The 19,646-nt window shown below is 39.1% G+C and overlaps 1 protein-coding gene across 1 annotated transcript in view; it reads right to left on the bottom strand.

Annotated features, from left to right (window-relative positions):
- The window catches only part of SMC1A (structural maintenance of chromosomes 1A), a 77,951-nt gene that overhangs the window by 31,516 nt on the left and 26,789 nt on the right, over positions 1-19,646 (bottom strand). The window contains exons 8-15 of the mRNA XM_006875246.1: positions 9,340-9,422; positions 8,979-9,186; positions 6,294-6,479; positions 6,037-6,216; positions 5,791-5,937; positions 5,557-5,694; positions 3,499-3,615; positions 3,292-3,398 (exon numbers count right to left, since the gene is read on the bottom strand). Of these exons, the coding sequence (XP_006875308.1) occupies positions 3,292-3,398; positions 3,499-3,615; positions 5,557-5,694; positions 5,791-5,937; positions 6,037-6,216; positions 6,294-6,479; positions 8,979-9,186; positions 9,340-9,422 (1,166 nt within the window). The remainder of the gene's footprint in view (positions 1-3,291; positions 3,399-3,498; positions 3,616-5,556; positions 5,695-5,790; positions 5,938-6,036; positions 6,217-6,293; positions 6,480-8,978; positions 9,187-9,339; positions 9,423-19,646) is intronic.

A 19,646-nucleotide genomic window follows, 5' to 3' on the forward strand; every position in this document is an offset into this window, starting at 1 on the left:
AATCTTTTAAAACTTAAACCAAAAATATCCCTGAAGTGTTCTTAAAACCAAACACTGATTTAGCTAAACTAGTAAAGAATGTCTGCCTCTGAGGTTCTGCTCTTGTAAGAACTCTCTCTATGGAATCAAAGTGACAACAGAAGCTTGAAAGATTAGATAGGAATCTTAGCAGACAGTGACTTTATGTTCAAGGAGAAGGAGCCAACTCAGGAGGTGTGAAAATGGTTATACATCGAAAAAACTATAATCAATGTCAATGTACATGTAAAAACGACTAAACTAATACATGTTTTACTGATAGTCTCAACGACACAAAAATACTGGCTTCCTGCTACTACCCTACTTTGTATCTCTCAGGAAATTCAAAGTATATGAGAATGTGAACTACCATTCGCAGACATTAGCAGGCCAAGTAGAGCTAACTTGCAAATTGCTTGCCCCCACACCTCACACTCATATTGACTGACAGATGCTGCCAGATGTCATGCTAGCAGGCTTAAACCCATTAGTCACAATAATCCAAATAGAATGTAATTCTCCTTAATTTAGAGCTATGTAATTTTAAATTCAATCTCTTAAATGTGACTCATAAGGCCTTCTGTGATCTGGCCCCTACTGACCTTTCCAGTACCTCACCTTTCTCCTGACCCATTTTTATGCTCCATTCAAAATTACTTGTTTTCAGAACAAGGTACATTCTCTCACACCTCCCAACATGCTGTTTTTATTGTCTGGAAATCCCTTCTTCCATCTGCTACCTAGCTGGCTAAATCCTACTCACTCTTTCGGTTTCCAGTTCATCACTCTTCTTCTGTAAAGCTCCCATCTACTCTGAGCAGACCTGTTTCTACTGCCCACTGCTGAGTTCTTCCCTTTTTGGACTTCTGGCGCAAAGTTGAGCTTATCACTTGTTACTGTTGTTTATGTAAGACCTTCCTCATTTTAGTTTAGACTTGACAGCAATTAGCAACAACCTTTCCCCCCAAAGAATTCTGCACTCTTAGATTTATACCATGGCAAAATTGCAGTTTTGGCATCCTCGAGGGATGCAAATTGTGTTCCCTTTAAATGTTCTCCGAGTTTGGGGAACAAAAAGAAGTCTGAAGGGGCAAGATCAGAGCTGTAGGGTGATGGAGTAAGGTTTCCCAAACAAAATTTTTGCAGGACAGCCCTTGATACCCTCAATGAGCAGGTGCATCATGACAAAAAAAATTTCTCACTGCAACTTTCCTTACAAACTCACCAATGTTCTTTTCATTTCTTAAAACTTCTTCCTGATGATTGTCCTGTGTCCTTCGAGAAAATCTACCCAAGATTACTCCTTCAGAATCCCAAAAACAGTTGCCATAACATTTTGAGTTGACATCTCTGTCTTGAATTTAACTGGCCCAGCAGACAGATACCCTTCCAAGCCACTGTTTGGACCTTTTTCTGAAGGTACCCTAATGAGACTAAGACAAGTTTACTACTGAGAGAACTTGTCTACAGCTCTCCACTGATCAGAGACATGTTTAAACACATTTTGTTTGGAATAAACCCATGCATGTATAAACTGAACTCTAGTAGCAATACTTTCTGACTCACCCTCAGATGTACATCCTTAAAAATGCATACCCTTATAAAATGTCATTTTGCCTTTAAAGTTACACAAATGCATGGTGTTATAAATTTCATTCTTTCTTAACTTTTTAAATCAACACAACATCAGATTTATAATGTATCCATGTTGTTGTCTGGAAATGCAGTTCTTTGCATTGAACTGCTACACAGTACTCCAGTAAGCATATTCATCACATCTAATTTGTACTTTGCTCCAGTGATGTCTATCTACATTGTAACCAACTTTCCCACTACCACAAGATGAACAATCCTGAATGGGTTTCTTTGGGATATATCCAAAGAAGTGGGCAGCTAAGTCATCAGAAATATTTAGACTTACTTTCACCAAATACTGACAAGATTATTTTTGAAAACAGCTGTACCAGTTTTCATTTTCAATAGTACATAAGAGTTCCTGGCTATCCATGTAAACAACATTCATTATTACTTATCTCTTATATACTTTTGGAGTTGCCACAGGACAAGCACTCAACCTCAAGGTCTGTTTGAACTGCAAGGTCAGCAGTTCAAACTCACTAGCCATTCCTCGTAAAACCTATACAGGGTCCCTATGATTCAAAACCAACTCGATGGCACACAACAACATGACTTTTGCCAATCTGATAAATACAAAACGGTATCCCATTGTTTCAATTTGTATTTTTTTTTAGGTTTAGACTTTGGGCTGCTAACCACAAAGTCGATGATTCAAATCCAGCAGCCGCTCCTAGGGAGTGAGATGAGGCTGGCTACTCCCATAAAGATTATTGTCTTAGAAACCCTTAAAGAGCTCCTCTCTGTCCTACAGGGTCACCATGAGTCAGAGCTGACTTGATGGTAGATAATGGGATTAAGATGAGATCAAACTTCTCTTCATATTAAGCCATTTGTGCTACTCCTTCCATAATTTACCAATTCACATTTTCCGCCCATTTTTCTATCGGGCTTCTCTGTTTTTTTCCTCCTCTTCTTGATTTTTTTTCCCTTTCTCCTTGAAAATCTATTTTTTACCTACCTCAATTATAGCATTAGTCATACTGTTCGGAAATTGTTGATCTACTTGTTGGTCTCCCCCACTACTCCATAAGCTTTCTGAGGACAGGGACAATCTCAGATTCAATTCTGTATCCCCTGAGGCTGGCTTAGGGGTAGAAAAGAAATGAATTTTTACTGTATTGGTAAATAGCTATATCAACTATTATTTAAGGCACAAGGTCCAAGGAATGATCTCCTTCAAACTAGAGAATGTGTGGTGTTCATCTGTCTTACCTCTACTTTCGCCAGCTCCTCCAATACCTAGCACAGGACAACATGGCACAAGATAGGTACTCGAGAAAGGTACTGAATAAACTAAAATTAGGAAGAAAGGAGACACTCTTGCTTTCTTCTTGTTATTTTTCCAACTTAAAACATCTAAGGTTAAAAGAGATCAAGCCACTGCCTAAGATAACACAGTTAAAGAGGTCAAGTCACAGCCTAAGATGACACACAGTTAATGATTTTAACCCAGGCAAACCACATTTAACATGGCACTATGCCATGCTACCTCCCTGTTATTTAAGGCCTACCTCCATTAAACTCCCATAGTTCTAAGAGCTAGACTTTCCCTTATGATGACAGCTGATTTTATAAGGATGTGAGGAGAGAGGGTAAGGGTACCCTATTCTCTCCTTTTCCCACACTTCCACCTACCGCTTCTTGGCAATTTCATTCTGCCTCTTCACCTTCTCTTCCTCAAACTCCCGGATGTTGCGCACACCAATCTCCCGACAAAACTCTTCAAATACCTCATCTTCTACCTAAGAAGAGAAGCCAGGGAGGGTCCTTTTGGTCAGTGTACTGCTTCCAGCCCAGTCCTGCTCAGATGCACAAGCTGGCCTGGCTCATCCCGCTACCAACCTGGTTCATCTTCTCCTTCAAATCTTTCATTTCCCTCTCTCGGCTTTGGATGATCCTTTTAATATCATTGATGCGAGGCCCAAAGTTGGCTAGTTCGCTCTCTAGCTTTGACTTTTCCTGCAGGAAATGGAGTTGAGAGGAAAAAAGAAACCAAGTTCCTTAGAGGAAAAGAGTTACCCTGACTGCCATAGGCCCTGTGGCCAGGTAGAAGTAAAGCTCCATACAGAGAATCTGAACTTACCACCATTCCCCTAGGCGTCACCTATTATCTCTTACTTCAATGATCACATGTCCTCGTCCCTGGCCTCCAGTTTTGCCAGAACCAATTCAAAGGGTTGGGAATACAGTAAACACCATTAGTTATTGATCCATAATCCATTATCTATAACGACTGGGGTCAGATACGTTTTGGAATTCAGACTTTTCCAGATTTTTACAAACAATAAAATAATATAGGGAGTCCTGGTGTGGTGCTGTAGGATAATGCACTAGACAGCAAGATCAGTTTGAACCACAAGGTCGGGGGCTTCTAACCCATCAGCAGCATCTCAGAAACCCTATACAGGGTCGCTATGGGCCGGAACCAATTTGAAGGCACTTAACAACAACAACTAACTATATAACACCTTAGGGTGGTCAGGGAAAGCATCTCATAATCAAACACTTTCTTTTATATTTCTCTGGATCAATAACTCACTAAAGGGGAGGGTTGGAAAAGAGGAGGAAGACCCCCAATGAGATGGACTGGCACAAAGGCGGTAGCAATGAGCTCAGGCCTAGCAATGATTTTGAGGTTGGCCCAGGACTGGGTAGTGTTTTGTTCTGTTGTGCATAGGGTTGCTATGAGTCAGTACCGACTGAATGCCACCTAACTAATAATATTCAATCACATTAAGTGGATTAATACTATAAATAGCTTCACATTATTAGGTTACCACCAATTTACATATACACACCCCACAAAAATAACATGTGGTGTGTGTGTATGTGTATGTGTGTAAATTGGTGGTAAAAACCTAATAATGTGAATTATCCTTATTCATAATTCCTTATCCAAAACTTTAAGCTTTGGATAAGGAATTATGAACCTGTGTTAGATGTGCTAAGGAGCCCTGGTGGTAGAGTGGTTTAGTGCTAGGGTAAAAACCAAAAGGTCAACTGTTCAAACCCACTAGTTGCTCTGCAGGAGAAAGGTGTGGAAGCCTGCTTCTGTAAAGATTTACAGCCTTGGAACACTCTGGACAGTTCTCTGTCCTGTAGGGTTGCTATGAATCGGAATTAACTCGATAGCAGTGGTACTGTAGGATAAGTACTGGACTGCTAACCACAAGGTCAGCAGTTCAAACTTATCATAGCCACTCCTTGAAAACCCTATACAAGGTCACCATGAGCCACAAAAGACTCCACAGCACTTAATAACAACAGATAAGTGGACAATTGATAATGTTTGTATCAACTTAAATTTTCCTGCTTTATTTTTCTCCAAACTGCTATTACCTTCTGATATACGGTATCATTTAATTATTTTAATTTCCCTCCAATTGACTTATTGTTTACAGCAATATCCCCAATATCTAGAAAAGTACCCTTACATACATAGATAGAAATGCCTGTAGCTTATTTTCAGAAGATGCTCAAATATTTTTTGGATTATATTAATAGTGTTGTTGCTGTGTGCCACTGAGTCAGTTCTGACTCATAGCGACCCTGTATACGGTTTCCAAGAGAGGCTGGTGGATTTGAACTTACAGTTAGCAGTGCAATGCTTAATCTACAGCATCACACCAGGGTTTATACTAATAATAGCACCTAATAGTAAGTGAACACTTACTATGTGCCAGGACCCAGTCTAAGAACAACCTAATAAAATAGTTATTCTAGTTCCAAAAATGACACCACAAGGTTAAGTAACTTGCCAAACTAACATCATAAACATGGTTCCCTGCAGCAGACTGAGAAGAGAGGAAGAAATAAGACAAAATATTCCACGCCTGGAGAAACCTAAAACAGAAATGTGAAGATGGCCTTTGGAGAAGAGGGATGGGAGCTAAATCACACCTGCAGGTTCAAGGCTAGATGCCTTGTCTTGGTCTGCTCAAGGTCACTCTGTGAGTACTTGAGTCGCATCTGCAGTCCATGGGCCTGAGACTGCACCTGACGTAACTCTGCTTCTTTCCTCTTTGCTTTCATCTGCTCCTGAAGAGGATAAAAAAGAAGGGCTAAGTTGTAAGAAGGGGGCCAACCTGGGCTTGGGAAGCTCCACTTTCAGGGACAGCATTGCTTGTGGCTTACTTTCAGCTCCTCTGTCAATCGCTCCTTCTTCTCTTTCAACTTGTCTACAGCTTTCTCATCCCAGCGTCGTGCCTTTGCCTTCAAGTCACTGGCCCCACCAGAGATCACTCCTGACTTCTGGAACAGGGTCCCATCCAATGCCACTGTCTGCATACAATAGGGTGAAGAGAAAAAGGGTTGAAGCCAAGTAAAGGAATCTTCAGTACTGAGCCTGTCCAGTTCCAATCTAGGGAAGGAAAACCATACCTTATGGCGCTGGTGGCCTCCAAAGGCAATACGGCGGGCATCCTCCACATTGTCACAGACAAGGGCATTGCCACAAGCATACTGCAGAGCCTTTTTGATGTGAGGTGGCTCATAACGAATCACATCAATCACTAGCTTGGCCCCCTTAAGCTCCCGGAGTTTTTCATCTGTAGGTTTCACCTGTTAGAAGGTCAGTAAGTGACAAAATATGGAAGGCTCTTCTCACACTGCCCTGAGCCCATCCCCACAAGCCTCACCTCCAGGTAGTCAAGAGGTAAGAAGGTCTCAGGCTCTCCACGCTGCTCCTTGATATACTGAATACAGTCCCGTCCTGTCTTCTCTGAATCCACAATAATGGCATCCATGTTCTTGCCCAAAACCTTAGTTACAGCAATCTGATACTTCTTTTGTGTGGGCTGACAGAGGTCAATGAGGCGGCCATACTGAGTAAAGTAAGAAGGGAAAACTGAGGCATGCAGATTTTAGGAGCTCAGGAATCACAACTCCCAGCTCAGTAAGAAACACAGACAGGAACATAGTACATGCAATGGATGAAAAGCCTGCTCTGGGAAAGGAAAAAAAAAAAAAAAATCCTGCTCTGGTCCCAAAGGAACAACTGCAGACAGTTATGTCTAAATCAAAATCATCTTTCTGATATCATTTTTTCCATTTCACAGACCACTGCCACTGTAGTCGCTATACTAGATATTTTATACATATTACATATATTATCACAAATTCTCATAAAATAAATCTTTTATGACTTCATTCTCATCATTCCCCTAAGCCAACCTTAATTCTATCAGTGAAAGGCAAGGTCTTCAAGGGCAGAGACTGAAACTAATTTATCCTATAGCACAGGGCCTCGCCTGAAAATGACATCAGGGAATATGTGTGGAACCAAGTTGAGTAGAACCCAGGGATGGAACTGTAACAATGCAGGGAATCTGGGAACTCAGGAGTTGGTTCAAGAATTCAAGAGATCCAGAAAAGGTCTAGGATGTCCCTAAAAGCTAATGGTTCTAGAACCCTGTGTTTTATTCTACATCCTACCCAGCGTAGTGGTTACGAATCGGGCTGTGAACCACAAGGTCAGCAGTTCAAAGCTACCAGCGGTTCTGTGGAAGAAAGATGAGGCTTTCTGCTCTCGTAAAGATTTACAACCTTGGAAAACCTGAGCAGGGTCGCTATGAGTCGGAACCGACTCCATGGCACTTAACAACAACCTCCCAGTCAAAATTACATCATCCAACAAAACCCTACTCTTGCATCCTAAAGAGCTCATGGAGAGAAACAAGTGTATCATTAACAGCTCCCATTTACTGAACATTTACAATACCTCAGACTCTCAACATACCAGGGTAAGTCAGAAAGTATTCATACATACTTTCATTAAACAAAAAGATTAAAATGTGGAACCCTTGCTATACAAGAAAAATGAGCAGGTACATAGTAACAATGGAAATAAAATTCCTCAGCACAACTTTCCTCCTGGTCAGCAAAAAAGAGGAAGAATCATAATGAGATGGATTGACACAGTGGCTACAGCAATGGGCTCAAACATAACAAATGTGAGGCTGGTGCAAGACCAGGCAGTGTTTTGTTCTGTTGTGCGTAGGGTCGCTATGAGTCAGGACTGACTTGACAGCACCTCACAACAATTTATGGCATAAAGAGACTATCACATTGTTGTTAAGAGCCATGTAGTCATAGTGACTCTTAGTGACCCTGTACAGGGTTTCCGAGGAACAGCTGATGCGTTTGAACTGCTGACCTTGTGGTTTGCAATCCAATGCTGATTTTACAGTGCCACACCAGGATTTATGGCATAAAGAGACTATCATACATAACCAAAAATGCAGAAACAGCATAAGATAAAGTGGACAACTGGGACCTTCTGAAAATTAAATATCTATGTGCACCAAAAAGACTTCTCAAAATAAGTAAAAAGAGGATCTACAAATTGGGAAAAAATATTTGACAATGCATGCATATCCACAAAGAACTTAATCTCAAAAGTGTAGAGAAAACTCTTTTAACACCTCAAAAAAGAGACAATTCAATTTAAAACTGGGCACAGACATGAACTGACACTTCACCAAAGACATTCAAGTGGCCAGAAAAACAATGATAAGATTATTCTATCACCCCAGCAATAATAGAATCACTCAGTAAGACAGAAAAGAAGAAATGCTGAAGAGGGTTTGGAGAGAGTGGAAATATTAGAAATATCACACAGCTGAGGGGACTGTAAAATAATGCAATCACTTTGGAAAACAAAATTTTCTCTGTAATAACTTGTGAAGGAAGACAACAACCATGTCATGTGGACACTCAAGCAGACCCCAATGGTATGGAACTGAGGCCTCCTGTCAATAGCCATATGAGTGATCTTGGAAGTGATTTCTTCAGCCAGAGTCAAACTCTGAAAAGGTTGTAATTTCATGTGAAACCCTGAGTCATAAATAAACAGCTAAATCAGTCCCAGATTCTTGACCCTCAGAAACCATGTAGGATTATAAATTCTTGTTATTTAAGTTACTTGAAAAAGAAGAACTCTTGCCACCAGAACTCTTAACTTTCTGAATATGAAGGTTCCAAACCTACTTTGTGGGAAAATAATCCTGGCCCTGTGGCCCTTCTTCTTTCCAAAATTCTCAACTTCCTCACCTCCATGGAGGAGTGGGTATAGAACAACAATACAAAACCTTAAGACGACACAACTGATGTGATGTAAAAAACATAAGCTTCAAAATTTGAAAAAGTTGGGTTTGAAATGAATTTTTTCCACTGTCAACTGTGCTGCTTTGGGTAACTTATTCAATCACTCTCATTTTCAATTTCCTTACTTGTCAAAAAAGTTGTCCTCACAGGGCTGCTGGAAAAGTATATGACAATCTAAAAGTAGGTGCTCAGAAAATGAGTTACCCTTCAACTCTTACCACAGAGCCAGGATAAAGGCGCTTGATGCTTTCCATAATCTCTGCTTTGCGCTGTTGGCGACTGCTCTCCTGTCGGTCAATGCGGGCATCACCCAGCTGCTCCATCACCTGGTTCAGCTCCTTATTGATCTCGTCAATACGTCGCTTTGCCATTTCCACCTCCTCAGTCAGTTCCCCTTCTAGCTTCTTTTGCTCCTCTAAGGACTGCCTACAAAGGGAGAAAACACAGAGGTTACCTTGGCTGGTCAAAAAATATTCCCTGCTGACAAGACTCTAGGGGTCCTACCTGAAAAAGGAGTAGGACAAGAAGCGTCACAAGAAGAAGCTTGGAAATAAGGGGGAAGGGGGAAGAGCCACATACTTGCTTGTTGTAATGTATTCCTCTAGTTTCTCAATCCGTTTCTGATTCTCCTCTATCTCCCGCAGCTTTTGCTTGATCTTGGCCTGACAGAGAGACAAACAGACTCCATTGCCAAGGGCTGAACAAATTGATACCAATACACTACATGCCCACTCATCTAAGGGCCAAACAGTCTAGGACATTCTTTGACCAAAATAGGCAGCCTACTAAAAACAAGACAGTGTTCACTATGAATCTGCTAAATAGTGGGGACCTCTTAGGCTCTAAAGCCTCTCACAAATAGTCTAGCCCATGTAGGCTATGTATCTTCCTTGTCAATCACAGAGGCTCAAAGCAAGGCAAAGTAAAGCTTTATAGATCTTTCTATATCTCTGTTTTCTCATCTGGAAAATGTGGATAACCTGCATTTCAGAGAATGCAAATTATGTTTACTATAAGGTAGCTATTAATGTGAAGGGCTACCACACATTCTTTTTCCACATTCTTTTAAATATATAAGAGAAATGCTTACCAGAATGTTTGCCAACACAATGACTGTAGGAGCAATAACTTTATATTTACTCCACCAAAATCACCTGTCACTTTGTCATACTGAGGTAGCATGTGTATTGCTGTGGTGCTGGAAGCTATGCCACCAGCATTTTAAATACCAGCAGTGTCGTCCATGTTTCAAGAGGTTTCAACGGAGATACCAGACTAACATAGACCAGGAAGAAGGAGAGACATACCACTTCTTAATTGCTAGCCACTGAAAACCTTATGAATAGCAGTAGAACACTGTTAGATATACTGCCAGAAGAGGAGCCTCTTGGGTAAGATTGTTGTTGTTGTTAAGTGCCGTCGAGTCAGTTTCGACCCATAGCGACCCTGTACAGGGTTTCCAAGGGTGTAAATCTTTACGGGAGTAGAAAGTCTGATCTTTCTCCTGCGGAGCAGCTGGTAGTTTCGAACCGCTGACCTTAAGGTTCACAGCCCAATTCGTAACCACTACGCTACCAGAGCTGCCTTCTTGGGTAAGAAGGCAACCAAAATACAACTGGGGAGGAGCCACCTTCTCAAAGGTGAATTCATCTTAATGACGTAGATTATTGATGTTGTACCAGGTGCCACTGAGTCGGTTCTGAATCATAGGGACCCTATGGACAATAGAATGAAACACTATTTCGTCCAGCGCCATCCTCACAATTGTTGTTAAGTTTGATCCGATTGTTGCCACTGTGTTCATACAGCTCTTTGAAAGGTCTCCCTCTTTTTTTTTTGCTAACCCTCTACTTTACCAAGTATGAAGCCCTTGTCCAGGCAGGGACTGCTCCCTCCATAGTAAGAGATGAAGTCTCACCACCCTGGTGTTTAAATAAACATTCTGGCTATGTTGCTTCTAAGACAGCTGTTCTTCTGGCAGTTTGTGGTACTTTCAATATTCTTCACAAACGCCGTAATTCAAAATTATCGATTCTTCTATGGTTTTCTTTAATCACCGTCCAACTTTCATAAGCATATGAGGTGACTGAAAAACCATGTCTTGAGTCAGGCACACCTCAGTCCCAAAATTGATAATGTTTGCGCTTGAATACTTTAAAGAGGTCCCGTGCAGCATTTCTGCCAAATGCAATATGTCATTTGCTTTCTTGGCTGCTGCTGCTTCCACTGTTAATTATGCATCCAAAAAATGAAGTCTTTTACAACTTCAATCTTTTCTGCATTTATCATGACGTTATTAATTGGTCTAGTTGTGAGTATTTATTTACATTGAGGTGCAATCCATAGTGAAGGCTTTAGACTTTGATCTTCATCATAAGTACTTTAAGTCATTTTCATATTCAGCAAAGTTGCATCATCTATGCACCACAAGCTGTTAATGAGTCTTCCTCCAATCCTGATGTGCTTCCTCATATAATCTAGCATCTTGGATCATGTGCTCAGTATACATATTGAATTAAGTTATGGTAAAAGAATACAACACTGGAGCACACCTTTCCTGATTTTAAACCATTCACTATCCCCTTATTCTGTTCTAATAATGTCCAGTCTATATACAGATTGCTTATAAGCACAATTAAGTGTTCTGGAATACCCATTCTTTACAATGCAATCCATAGATTTCATGATCCACGCAGTCAAAAGTTTTGCATAGTCAATAAAGCACAAGTAAATATCTTTCTGGTATTCTGTGCTTTCAGCCAAGATCCACCTGACGTCAGCAATGATATCCCTAGTTCCACGTCCCCTTCTGAATCCAGTTTGCATTTCTGGCAATGTACTGATGCAATCATTTTTTAAATTATCTTCAGCAAAATTTTACTTGCATTTGATATTAATGATGTTGTTCACTGATTACTGCATTCCGTTGGGTCATCTCTCTTTGGAATGGACACAAATATCAATCTCTAGCAATCAGTTGGAATCTTAGTATGGTACTATACAATAAGCACTAGACTGCCAACCATAAGGTTGCTGCTGTTGTTGTTAAGTGCTGTTGAGTGGGTTCCGACTCATAGCAAATTGTTAAGTGCTGTCTAGGGATTCCAAGGAGCAGCTGGTGAGATTGAACCATCAACTTGTGGTTCAAACCAACCTTTTGGTCCACACCACAGCACCACACCAAGACTCCAACCATAAGGTAGACAGTTCAAACCCTATGAGAAACCCTATGAGTCGAACCAACTCAACGGCACTTAACAACAACAGCAGTAACATTTGGTTGGCCCAATTTCTTAGTATAGATGAGAGAGTGCCTCCAGTATTGTATCAGTTTGTCGAAAGATTTCAATTCATAGTCCATCAATTCCTGGAACCTTGCTTTTACCAACACCTTCAGTGCAGTACCTTCAGTGCAGACTGCTTCCTTCAGTACCTTTGGTTCTTCATCATATAACTCTTGAAATGACTGAACCCTGACCAATGCTTTTTGGTACATGGGTACACCTTCTATTTCTTTTGCTACTTTATGCATCATTCAATATTTTGCCCACAGAATTTTTCAATATTGCAAGCTTTTTCTTCAGTTCTTTCAGCTTGAGAAATGCTTAGCATAGTCTTCCTTTTTGGGTTTCTAAATCTAGGTCTTTGCGTATTTCACTATACTACTTGACTCTGTTTCCCTGAGCCACCCTTTGAAATTTTCTGTTCAGTTCTTTAATTTTCTCATTTTTTTCATTCACTTTAACATCTCAATGGAGAACAAGTTTCAGAGTCTCTTCTGATATCCATTTTAGTCTTTTCTTTCTTTTCTGCCTTTTTAGGACCTTTTGCTTTCTTCCTATATGCTGTTCTTGATGTCATCCTACAGCTCTTCTGGTCATTTGTCCTTAGTGTCTATTGCACAAAATCGGTTACTGAGATGGTTTCTAAATTTAGGTGAGATAAATTCAAGGTCGTATGTAGGCTCTTATGGATTTGTTTTAATATTTTTCAGCTTCAGCCTGAAGTTGCACATGAGTGTATGATCTGTTCCAGTCTGGCCCTGGGCTTATTTTAGCTGCTGATATGGAGCTTTTCTAACATCTCTTCCCACAGAAGTAGTCGATTTGATTCCTGTGTATCATGTCTGGTGAGGTTCATGTTTATAATCACCTTTAATGTTGCTGCTCCTCGGAAACCCTATACAGGGTCACTATGGGTCAGAATCGACTCAACGGCACTTAACAACAACAACAAAAATGTTGTTGAAGAAAGTATTTATGCTTAATTAAGTCATTGGTCTTACAAAATTCTATCATGCAATCTCTAGCATCATTTCTATCTCCAAGGCCATATTTTTCAATTACTAATCCGTCCTGTTTGTTTCTAACCTTCACATTCAAATCACCAGTATTTATCAATACATCTTGACTGAATGTTTGAACAACTTTGAACTGAAGAACAGTTTCATCATCACTGACGTTAGTGGCTGGTGCGTATATTTGAATGATAGTGGTATTAAATGATCTTCCTTATTGTTGTGAAGTGCCGTTGAGTCAGTTCTGACCCATAGCGACCCTGTATAGGGTTTCCTAGGAGCAGCTGGTGAGCTTGAACCGCCACCCTTGCAGTCTGGCATTCACCCACAGCACCACACCAGTACTCCCTCATAGGCATATGGATATTATCCTACCACAGACAGCAGAGTACTTTAAGACAGATCTTGAAAGGCTCTTTTTGAAGACATTCCTCTTCAGTCTGTTGTTCCAAGCATAGTAAAACATAACTATCTGATTCAAAATGGCCAATACCAGTCCATTTAAGCTCACTAATGCCTAGGATATTAACGTTTATGTGTTCCATTTCATTTTTTTATAAAATTCCAATTTTCCTAGATTCATACTTCTTACATTCTATGTTTTCACTTGATGTTTCTCATTTTGAGATGTGCCCCACCAGCAAATGAAAGTCCTGAAAACTGTAACTCCATTCGCACCTTCATAATCAACTCTACTTTGAGGAGAAGGTCTTCCCCAGGCATGTTCTGGGTGCCTTCCAACCTGAGGGGCTCATCTTCTGGCACTATATTTGACAATATTCTGGTGCTATTCATAATGTTTCATCTTCCAGCAGCATATCTGACAATGTTCCACTGCTATTCATATGGTTTTCAGTGGCAAAACATTCAAGTAATCTGCCTCTCCTTCTTCCTAGTTTGCCTTAATCTGGGAAAAACGCTGAAACCAGTCCACCATGACTGACCCTGCTGGTATGTAAATTATCAGCAGCATAACTTCCAGCATCACAGCAAAACGCAAACCACCACAGTACGACAAAGTGACAGACAAGAAGATAGAGTAATTTAAGATCTTCAGCTGCTAATTGGGCACAACCCAGCATGAGAAGAATCAGTTGCAAGTATCATTAATAATCAGGAAGTAGAACATATAAAACAGAAATCACTGAAAACTGGAATAAGTCAAAAATGAAACTGAACAAAAAGATTGATACTCTAAGGCATTAGTGAGCCGAAATAGACTAGTACTACACATTTTGAATTGGAAAATCATATAGTTTACTATGACGGGAATGACAAAATGAAGAGGAATGGTATTACATTCATTATTAAAAAGAGCACTCTAAGATCTATCTTGAAGTACTATGCTATCTGTGATAGAATATCCACACACCTAAATAACCAGTAAATACAACAATAATTATAATTTAAGCACCAACCACTAAAGCTAGTGATGATTAAATTGAAGAATTCTACCAACTTTTTCAGTCTGAAATTGATCAGCCATACAATGAAGAAGCATCAATAATTACCAGTGACTAGAATGCAAAAGTTGGAAACAAGGAAGAAGAATCTATAGTTGAAAAATATGACTTTGGTGATAAAAATGATGCTGCAGATCACATGAAATAATTTTGCAAAACCAATTAACTTATAGAGAGTAGAAAAAGGGTTAAGAAAACAGGATCCTTCAATATACTGTCTAAGGAGATACATTTTACACACAAAGACAGAAATAGACTAAAATCAAAGGATGGATAAAAGGATATCAAACTAATAGCAATCAAAAGCACATAGGAGTGGCAATTTTAAATGTCTGATAAAATAATCTTTAAGGTATGGTGCAGGATAATGTGCTGGACTGCAAGGTCAGTTTGAGCTGCAGGTCGGAAATGCAAACCCACCAGTCACTCCTTGGAAACCCTATAAAGGGTCACTATGAGTAAGAACCAACTCGACGGCACTTAACAACAACAAAGGCAAAAACCAAAATAAGAGACAAAAAGAAAGTTAGACCATGATTAAAGAGTGAATTGAATAAGAGGACACAATCATATTAAATATCTATGCCCCCAATGAAAAAGCCTCAAAATACATAAATCAAACTCTTGATAGAAGTGAAGAAAGAAAAAGACAACTACACAGTAATAGTCCTAGTGTGGAAATGTATGGATGAGCACTAGATCACAAGGTCGATTTGAACCCACCAGCAGCTCCTCGGAAACCCTACAAAGGGTCATCATGAGTCTGAACCTACTTGATAGCACTTACCAACAACAACACAATAACAGTTGTTGCTGTTGTTGTTATGTGCCACTGAGTCGATTCCGACTCATAGCGACCCTGCATAGGGTTTCTGAGGCTGTAAATCTTTATGGGAACAGAAAGCCTCTTCTTTATCTCACGGAACAGCTGGTAGTTTCAAACTGCTGACTATGAGATTAGCAGCCCAATTCATAACCACTACGCTACCAGAGCTCCTCAATAACAGCAGGAGACTATAATAGCAGATTAGAGTCCTAGTGTGGCACTGCAGGCAATGTACTTAACTATGAAGTCGGCAGTTCAAGCTCACCAGCTTAATAGGGTTTCTATACAGGATCGCTATGAGTTGGAACTCACTCAACAGCACTCAATAACAACAACATCGTAGTAGATTATAGTCTCCTGCCATGTTGGTGGTGGTGGTGATAAGTGCAAGGCTGGAGTCCTGGCGTGGCACTGTAGGATCATCACTGGACTGCTAACCACAAGGTTAGTGGTTCAAACTCACCGGTGACTCCTTGGAAATCCTATGCGGGGTTGCTATGAGTCAGAATTTACTCAACTGCACTTAACAACAACAACATAAAAGTTGAAGGACAGAATAAGTAGAAAAAAACTGAACAAAGAGACTGATGAACTAAACAACACAACCAACCAACTTAACCTCATAGACAAATACGTAGAACTCAACCCAACAACAGCACAATATACATACAACTTTTCCAGTGCACATAGAACATTCTCCAGAATAGACCATATGTTAGTCCACGAAGCAAATCTCAATAAATTTAAAACCACAAAGCATCTTCTCAGATTACAATGCTATAAAATTAGAAATTGGTAATAGAAGACCAAGGAAAAAATCAAGTACATGGAAATTGAATAATATCATGCTTAAAAGCTACTGGGTAATAGAACAAAAAATGAAATTTTAAAAAAGTCCTTGAATCAAACAAAGACTAAAACAACAGCATACCAAAACCTTATGGGACACACAAAAAAGCAATGCTCAAAGGACAGCAATAAACACAACACACCTAAAAAGAAGGACCAAAATCAACACCTTAACCTAACATATCCAACAAATAGAAAAAGAGTAGAAACATATGCCTACTGCCAAAAAAGAAAAATTCCTCAACATAATTAAGAGTGTGTGTGTATATATATATATATATATATATATATATATATATATATATATATACATACATACACACACACACACTCCTGTTGTGGCGCTGTGGGTTAATACGCCAGACTGCAAAGCCATCTGAACTGAAAGATAGGTGGTTCAAGCTTACCAGCTGCTCCTTGGAAACCCTATACAGGGTCGCTATGGGTCGGAACCGACTCGATGGTTCTCAATGGTGAGAAACTAAAGCTACTTACTATCCTTGAGAGCAGGAACCAGACATGGATGCCTTTTATTACCACTCCTATTCAATACTGTGCTGGAAGTCTTAGCCAGAGTTGTAAGGCAAGATCGGGAAGTTAAAGGCATCCAAATTGGCAAAGAAGAAGTAAAATTCTATTTGCAGATGATTAGCTCTCGTACTTAGAAAATCCAAAAGACTCAAGCAAGAAAATTTGAACTCACTGATAGATTCAGCAAAGTGGCAGGGTAGAAGACCAACATACTCAACATACAAACTTCAGTTGGACTCCTTTACACTAATAAAGAAAACTCTGAAAAGAAAATCACAAAAAACAGCACCATTTACAATAGCCACCTTTATGAAATACCTGGATATAAATCTAACCAGAGAAAGAAAAGACCTACAAAAAGAAAACTACAAAACACTATAACAAGAAACCAAGAGACCTGCAGAAATTAAGAAACAGACCATGCTCATGGATAGGAAGACTAACATTGTGAAAATGTCAATAATACTGAAAGCAATCTGTAGATATAATGCAATCCCAATCCAGATTGCAACATCATTCTTTAAAAGAAATGGAAAAACTAACCACTAACTTTATATGGAAAGAAAAGAGAATCCATATAAGCAAAGCATTATTTAAAAAGAACAAAGTAAGTGGTGCCTCACTTCCAATTTCAAAATTCACGACACAGTAGTCAAAACACAACCAAAGATACATCTAAGATCAATGGAACACAACTAAGAACCCAGAAATAAACCCGTCCAACAAAGGGCCAAAATGCATTAAACGGGGAAGAGGAAGTCTCTTCAATAAATGGTGCTGGCAAAATTGGAAATCCTTTGCAGAAAAAAGAAGCAAGACCCATATCTCACACCATAGGCAAAAATGAACTCAACATGGATAAAAGACCTAAATATAAAGATAAAGATCATGAATGAAAAAAACAGGGACAAACTTTGGGGCTCTGATATATGGCACTATCAAACATAATTAAAAATACAAAAACTTAAGAAGTTAAGCAAGCATAATTCTGATACTAAAACAAGGCAAAGGCATCACTAAAAAAGAAAATTATAGACCAATATCCCTTATGAATATTGATGCTATAATTCTCAACAAAATCCTAACCAACAGAATCCAACAATGTACCAAAAAAATAATAAATACATCATGAACAAAATAGATGACTGGGACCGCATGAAAATTAGATATTTATGTGCATCAAAGGATTTCACCAAAAGAGTAAAAAGAGAACTCACACAGACTGGGATAAAATGTTCGGCAATAACATAACAAACAGAGGACTATTCTCTAAAATTTATAGACCATTTCAATGACTCAACAAGACAAATAGACAAATAATTCAATTTAAAAATGGGCAGATATGAACACACACTTCACCAAAGAAGACAATCATGTAGCCAACAAACATATGAATGCTCACAATAATCAGTCATAAGAGAGATGCAATTCAAAACAATGAGATATATCTTACTTCAGTTTTAATAGCACAGCTCAAAAACAAAAAGAAAACAACAAATGCTGTCAAGGGCATAGAGATTAGGACACTCCTACATTTTACAGTTGTTATTGTGGTTAAGTGTTGTTGAGTTGGTTCCAACTCATAGTGACCCTGTATAGGGTTTCCAAGGAGTGGCTGGTGAATTTTGAACCATCAACCTTGCAGTTCAAACTACCCTTGTGGTCCAGTGCTTATCCTACAGCACCACTCTGTAAAATGGTGCCACCACTGTGGAAAATGATATGGCACTTTCACAAAAAGCTGGAAACAGAATTATCGGATGATCCAGCAATCCCTTTACTTAGTATATATCCTCAAGAAATAAGAGCCGTGACATGAATAGATATATGCACACCCATGTTCACTGCCATGGTATCGACAAAAGCAAAAAGATGGAGACAGCCTAAATATCCATCAACAGAAGAATGGTTAAACTTTGGTACATACACACAATATGGATGAACCTGGAAGACATGATGCTGAGTGAAATTAGTCAATCACAAAAAGACAAATATTATATGAGACCACAGATATAAAAAGAAAAGGTTCTCCTGATAACATGGCATGCAATATACCACAAGAGCAAGGTTGGCAGAGGAAAGATGAAGGTAGCAGGAGAAAAGGAGGAATGCAAGAGTTAAAGTCAATAGAGATAAATAAATACTGTTAAATGATGGAACATGAAGGACATTGCACTCATTATAATAAGCAAAGTATATAATTTGCTGAATGTAATATTGATAATCTTCCCTGTAGACACTCACTCCATTTACAATAAAAAAATTTTTAAAGTCAAAAAAAGAAAAGACCAAGATAGAAATTAGAAAAAACTCTGAAACTTGCTGTTCAACACAGACAAGCTAAAGCAGCTGGAAGAAACGATGAAGTAAAAGTGAGGAATAGAAAATTCCAAAGTCAAGTATTATAATGAAATGTGGAAATACCTGGAGTTAGAATACCAAAAAGGAAGTACAAGGTTAGCATTTATCAAGCTGAAAGAACTGAAGAAAAAACTTCAAATCCTGGGTTGTAATATTGAAAGATTCTATGGGTAAAAAATCATGCAAAAAGCATCAAAAGTCCACAAAGTCACTGTACCAGAACTTGAACTGAGAAAGATAAAAATGTTTGATACTGCTAACCGTCATACCAAAATCAGGAAAGGACATCACTAAGAAAGAAAATTACAGACCAATATCCCTAATGAACATAATAGACACAAAAATCCTCAACAAAATCCTAGCCAACAGAACCAACAGCACATCAAAAAAAATAATACATCATAACCAAGTCGGATTCATAAAAGGGATGCAAGGATGGTTCAACATAGGAAAAAAAATCAACGTCATCCACCATATAAATAAGAAAAAAGAGAAGAACCACATGATCGTATCGATTGATGCAGAAAAGGCATTCGACAAAATCCAACATCCATTCCTG

This window comes from Chrysochloris asiatica, unplaced genomic scaffold (assembly GCF_000296735.1).
Source record: "Chrysochloris asiatica unplaced genomic scaffold, ChrAsi1.0 scaffold00315, whole genome shotgun sequence".
In the NCBI taxonomy this organism is placed as follows: Eukaryota; Metazoa; Chordata; class Mammalia; order Afrosoricida; family Chrysochloridae; genus Chrysochloris; species Chrysochloris asiatica.